Raw genomic sequence first — 6,232 nt, forward strand, 5'->3', positions numbered from 1 at the left:
ATCACAACACAACTAAATCAGTTTCTCTGTCACAATGACAAACTGGAAAAATGTAAGATTTATCAATAATGGCGTCAATTTACAGGTTCTACTACGGAGGGTTAGGAATTAAATCTTTTTTTTTTTTTTTTAAGTTACCGAGATAAAACACTTTTATTATTATAAATCTTTTGGGCTACAAACACAATGTGTTTCATTTCTGCACTTACCAGCAAACTTGATTTGTTGAACAACAGCAGAATTAAGTATTTACCGGTACTAGACCTGCATTTCTTGTTTTTGATGATACACTTTGCTTTAATAAAGTTAAATAAACAAGCCATCGTGCAACTTTATTATTTCATTATACGGGCCCGATACTTTAATGCACTGTCTCAAAATCCATTATTAACTTATTTTAGGTTCAGATTCACCATCTAAGGTCCATTAAAGATTACACTAAATACATTTGTAGCTTCACTGGGTTTCATTACATGACAGCATTAACTTTAGGAGACCATCCCATTTAGAGCTATATTTAGGCACCTTTTATAAAGGCAATGTTCTTAATCAAATAACCTGCTGAAAGTTTAAGCAGCTGCATCAGAAATTCTAAAACAAACCCTCTGACATGTGCACAGTGCTCACAAAGCTCATTAAAGTACAGCAATGGAAATAAAACTCCAACTTGAAGTTTCAAAACTTTTAGCATAAAAAACATGTTTAAGAAATTGTCTTTGCAACACATACAAGTATTGTAGTACTGTCCTGAAGAAGCCTTGCTGGTTTCTTTGTTTACCAGGCTGCAGGTCTTGGGCAGGGTTGATGTGCAAATTAGTACAAATAGACGTTGTTCTCATTCTTTAATGCAGTGAATGGAATGGTTGCCAAAGAGCTGTTTGTTTCAAACACGTAACCGTTCTTTAGCATCACGCCACTTGCTCCTTTTTGATCAGGGCATGCCAGATCTTGCTGGGGTCATCAGAAAGTTTCGGAAGGTCTTTCAGTACTTCTCCGACCAGGCAGATAGGATCCTAGAACACAATTCAATTAGAATGTAATATTTTTGCCCATCAAAATTTACTGCAAAATTACCAGCACCAAATACTTAATATCCAATCCAATGCAATTTCCACAGTGCACTTAAATTCAAATGCAGAGCTCATTACTAAGCAACGACCTTCATGCCACTGCATAACTATCTGTCGACCCTGTATCAAACAATCAGCATGATGAAATGAATTACCATTTCAAACTACTCTCATTGAGGCTCGCTGCAGTTAATTACAATTGGGTACATTCTCATGGCAGGTGTTTCACAGGTAGTCTCATCAAATAAAAATGATTGTTTGACACACTAAAAGGACAGGTTTCGCTGCAGTCGTGTTAAAATCACATGCAATAATCACCACCAAACTGTAGGGCTTGCAGATCTATTATTGACAGAATTCCAAAATATAACTACCTATTTATTAATGTCTGTAAATGCATAAAGCTTTAATGTATACACCTTTAAATGTATTCATATTATATATACCCTATATATATATATATATATATATATATATATATATATATATATATATATATATATAATAATGGGGGGTCAAAAAAAAATTATACAGTTTTAGTGAATAAAATTAATAAAATGCTTCGGGTAAAATCTACAAGACAAACCAATTTCTCGCTAAAATGATTTATAGCTTACAGCTTCATCTTCCTGAGAAGTAGCGTGAACCTAAAATGAAATGTATTTATTATTTATAGAGTTTGTTTCAGTGTAGAATTCATATTTCTATTATGTGTGTGAGCTGCACACACGGTTGCGTTTATACACGGTTTGTTTCTATGAAAGCTAGTGAGGTTTACAACTACTGAATGCCACGATATAGATCCAAGCAGAACCAATCGCGAGTGCAGATCGGTGTGATCAGGCCCAGCGTCCTATTAGTTGCCCGATGCCTTACTGTGGGGCTGTAACACTGAGAACATACTCTGTTGTAGAGATTTTCTTCAAGCTTCTCTTGCAGCAATACAGACTCTAGTTGGGTCTTCTTTATTTGAATAAAGCTCTCTCTCGCTAGTTCTGCTCTTTTAGACAGACAGGCACTGCACATTGACGGCTGGTGTATCTCCACTTCTGTTGCCTTTATTCAAACAAAGGAAAAAAACAAAAAAACAATGTGATTAATACTGAATTTTAAAAGTAGCGTCATATCACAATGCTCAGTCTGCTGGCTGGTTTCACAGACCCTGATAAGTACTACCTTACCAAAGGAAACATAAGATTAGAGAAACCAACTATAATCACTTGGTGCCCTATTCACAAAAATATGGACCTTAGTGTGGTTTAACCCTTCCCAACAGTGACGTGTACATGGCAGCTGAACTATGTTTGGAGTCCTGGTACAGCACACTGTTCAGCTCTCATACCTGCTTCACTATCTTCATGATGTGTTTTAGTTGTAACCTGGTAACTAGTTCCTCAGGGATCCTGCAGTTTAATGTTGTCTCTTGCTGCTCTGAACCTGGTAGAGACTGCTGCTGCTCCCTGTGCCTGCAGCACTCAGATCGTTTCTGCCAACGTCTCATTTTCCTGATCTTCTCCCTGCAATAAGATTTCACAGCTTTCGACTCTTCAGGGAAAAGCTCTGGAACATCTGTCCAGAAAAACAAAGGAAACAGTGTGATGCCATGCAAAGATTACATAACAGACACTCCATATGCTTCATGTGCTGCAATGTTACACGGTAAAGCTGTGCTTTGCTCAGGTGAATCAAAATATCACTGCAAACGATGATCTGTACATGTAGACTACAATGCAGGTCATCATTTTTTATTTATTTATTTTTAGTAAGACCTTTAGCAACATGAGTTACTGACTCCGGAGTTCCATTATTACCTCATTACATGCCATAGCAATATCATTATTCCTTAAATAAATTACAATATGAAGAAAAATGAAAGAGCTCTTCAATCAATAGTCATTGATATGATTCCTATTATAACAAGCTCACAGTAATAAAATGTGTTGGTGCCGATAACTGTGTCATTTTTAAAAGCTGTAATGAAAAAAGAAACCATTAACTTTTTTTTTTGTTTGTTTTGTTTTGTTTTAGGAGTAAATCAATAATGGTGTTCTTACAAGGCATGTACCATTATACTACTGCACAAATGTCACGTTTTTGTAGAATTGCTGATTTATTCAGCAGAGCCGATCAGATATACTGAATCTCGAGTCGTGTTACAGCTGGGAATGGCTAAAGAGCAAGAGGCTGACTCAAACAGCTAGCCCCCAGATATAAAAATTAAATAAAACGTAAAAAAGTAAATATAACGCATGCAACTTTCAGAGGGGGAGAAGCAAGTGAGTAAATGCTGATTACTGGTATTTGATCTTTGAGAATAATTGTTACAACATGTTACTTATTGCACTCAACATAAAGCTATTGATATTTCTGTTGATTTCAACATATTGTTCGGTATACAGTGCTGTGGCTGGTTTTGCTTGTTAAAGCATGTGTGTGGATAAGCTCTCTGTTACTTCTGGTGCTCTCTGAAACATTCCAGCTTGCTCTATTCCCTCCACATTTACAGAGAACATTTCTGACATACCTCTTTGGGGAGGAGCGTTTGATCTCCTTGCCTGGGTCACAGTCGAAAAGGAATCTTTATGCTTCAGAACTCGCATCCATTTTTCTGCAAGCTCTTCCTCTGCTGTGATCCCTGCATCGTCACAGGACTCAGACTCCTCATCTAATCCAGTTAGTGGAAAAGGGGACGTAAATGGGACATGTTCAATGTATTTAACTCAAAACTAAACTATTAATCTTGACATAAACATATAGTTTAAAATGCATGTATCTATACACACATGCATAGGATATTAAATACAAAGGTATAGTTATTTTTGACAAGCTAAATTACCTTGGTATTCCTTTACAGAGGAAGCTGATCTACTCTCAGTCTGTGGACTGAACTCCTCATGAGAGCAGTATGATTCGAATGACTCACTGCTGCTGTAACTCTCTGCCCTTTCAGATTCAACAGAGCAGGGATCAAGCGAGTCTCCAGGATATTTCACAGTGCTGCTGTTGTTGGAAATTGGCCACGACTCAAAAGACTCATCTTCATAGTTTCTAGACACATTTTGTCTTTCACTTGCCTCAGTTTCACTTGTCATGGTGCAGAGTATCTTTATTTAAGATAGCTGCAACACCCTGCAAAACAAAACAAGAAATGTCTTATGACTACGTAGTTGAAAAAAAACCCTAAACATTATAGTGTTGGTTTAATGGATCTTCATTTCATTTCAATGTGCAAGACTTGTTTGTTGGTGTTTTGTAAATGAAGGCACACATTAAACAGTATAAAATACAGGAAATAAAACAGAAAGACCACCATACATGCTAGTACTGAACAATTATTGATCCAATAGGAACATGCTCATTTTTATTCCCAGCACTTCTGGTCATCTTGGAATGCCAGTGAGTACAGACTGGAGATACGGTAAATGGTCAAGCGAGAATCAATTGTCATTCGCCAGCTGCACCTTCTGATTTTACTTGACCAAGGTTTTGTACAAGACACGATGGTTTGCAAAGTAATTCATGATTGTAAGTACAAAAAGACCATTCCAGGTCCACTATGCACTGCAATACACTTGCCCCTGTTTTTTTTTTAAATCTTATTCCCTTTTTAATCTTATGCTTCCATATGCATGTAGATAAGTTGAATACAGCAACAGTTCAATGCCAATCCCCTAAACTGAGCACAAGTCAAGACAATATGTGTTACACTGCACAATATTAACTGGTTGTCAATAATTTAATAGAAACATTATCTACCTATTGTTTGACTAGGGTCTCTACAGGGTTCAAACTTTTAACAAGGGCCCTTCAGTTCAGATGCCCCGTTGTCATTTCTACCTCAGAGGTGGCAACTCTATTCCCACTCTGTGGCGACGTTGTGTGGCCTCTGTAATTGGAATAATGGAGGGCAGATGAATGAAATGAGAATTAAAAAAAAAAAAAAAAAAAGACTATAAAAAAACAGTTTTGCACATATGGCAAATGTACTCTCAAGACAGTAAATGTGAAGTATAAAAAGCGTGTGTCAAGATGAGGAAAGGCACTAAACACCGCAACACATTCTGTCCCTGTGGAAAGCCTTTTGCTTCATTGCACAAAATCAGACTGAAAGAGGAGCACATCATGTTTTTTTTTTTTAATTATTTTTTTACGTACTGCTTTATATAAAAGCTGTTTGATGTTACCGTTCTGTTACAAAATATGGTTCTCACTCATTTCAGACTATAAACATATATATCAAGGTATTGCCAGTTTTGTCAAATGTCATTTCAAATTTGGTAGCACTTTACAAAAGGCTATGCGCGATGCTTCTAAATTCCAACTAAAATTTCAAAACCAACACAAGCACAATGATGTTTTACTTATTCATCCTTGCTCCTAATTAAGAGTAAATAAAATACTGGATTTTTAAATACTGATTACTTGATTATATAATTCATTTAATCCAATCAACTATTAATTAATTGAACGCCACGAGAAGCCAGTATGGACGTAATATATTAGTTTAAAAATAATAACACAAATAAATATTTTAATAATATGTAAAAGACGCCTTGGTAAAAACACTTACCAATCCGCGTTGCCACTGGAAACCAGCAAGGGCTTCAGTGCAACGACTGAAAAGAATCGGTGCTGCAGACCAAACACGGATTTTCTGTTCCTCCTTTCAAGTAAAATGCAGTTTTCGTTCTCACAGCTAGGTCACAGCAGAGTGATATCTGATGTAAAGTTAGCTCTGTCGTGGAAATAGAAAGGGATTTGCTCTGTAATATTAAATTACTGTTTTGAAGTGGGTGGGTTATTATATTTAAATGTCTTCCATTATCGTGTGCTATGGAAAACAAAACAAAAAAATAAGTAAACTACAGTTGAAAATGAAACTAAAACTAAACTTAATAGACATCGAAAAAAGAGAGAAAGAAACTGTTATAATTATCAATTGACTGAACCATTGTGGGTCCACAGGGCTTCAATTGTCCTCGAAGGTTAACTACTCCTTAATAAACACCCAGGTGAGGTAAAGTTACAGACTGACATTGGCGTCTCTCGCGGTGTCATGTTTCTATCCTGATTGAAGCCATAACTGGAGCTGCACGGGCCTCGCAGCTCAGTCCTGGGCTCACCTGGGTGAACTTGAGTCATATTGTTTTCTTTCAGGTACC

The 6,232-nt window shown here is 36.6% G+C and overlaps 1 protein-coding gene across 3 annotated transcripts; it reads right to left on the reverse strand.

The window, feature by feature from the left end:
• Positions 1 to 308: 308 nt before the first annotated feature.
• On the reverse strand, positions 309 to 5,719 carry LOC121295346 (uncharacterized protein C8orf48 homolog). Of its 3 annotated transcripts, none has more exons than XM_041219847.1 (6): positions 5,641 to 5,719; positions 3,907 to 4,199; positions 3,595 to 3,735; positions 2,413 to 2,639; positions 1,947 to 2,126; positions 309 to 1,013 (listed from the first exon to the last, which is right to left on the reverse strand). In XM_041219847.1, the coding sequence occupies exons 2-6, from the start codon at positions 4,160 to 4,162 to the stop codon at positions 909 to 911; spliced, it is 909 nt and encodes a 302-aa protein (XP_041075781.1). In that variant the 5' UTR covers positions 4,163 to 4,199; positions 5,641 to 5,719; the 3' UTR covers positions 309 to 908. The 3 variants fall into 3 exon arrangements, with proteins under 3 accessions (XP_041075781.1, XP_041075780.1, XP_041075782.1); XM_041219846.1 differs by lacking the exon at positions 5,641 to 5,719 and adding an exon at positions 4,827 to 4,941; XM_041219848.1 differs by lacking the exon at positions 5,641 to 5,719 and adding an exon at positions 4,827 to 4,937 and having other exon boundaries at positions 1,974 to 2,126.
• Positions 5,720 to 6,232: the final 513 nt, after the last annotated feature.

This window comes from Polyodon spathula, chromosome 20, assembly GCF_017654505.1.
Source record: "Polyodon spathula isolate WHYD16114869_AA chromosome 20, ASM1765450v1, whole genome shotgun sequence".
In the NCBI taxonomy this organism is placed as follows: domain Eukaryota; kingdom Metazoa; phylum Chordata; class Actinopteri; order Acipenseriformes; family Polyodontidae; genus Polyodon; species Polyodon spathula.

What these genes read in the sequence shown, in the direction of transcription:
- LOC121295346 (XM_041219847.1), bottom strand. Translation starts at nt 4,162, where the DNA reads ATGACAAGTGAAACTGAGGCAAGTGAAAGACAAAATGTGTCTAGAAAC. An exon ending in AAACGCTCCTCCCCAAAGAG is followed by an intron (nt 2,640 to 3,594) that starts GTATGTCAGAAA and finishes TTTTCTGGACAG; the next exon opens with ATGTTCCAGAGCTTTTCCCT. An exon ending in CTCAGTGTTACAGCCCCACA is followed by an intron (nt 1,014 to 1,946) that starts GTAAGGCATCGG and finishes ATTGTGTTCTAG; the next exon opens with GATCCTATCTGCCTGGTCGG.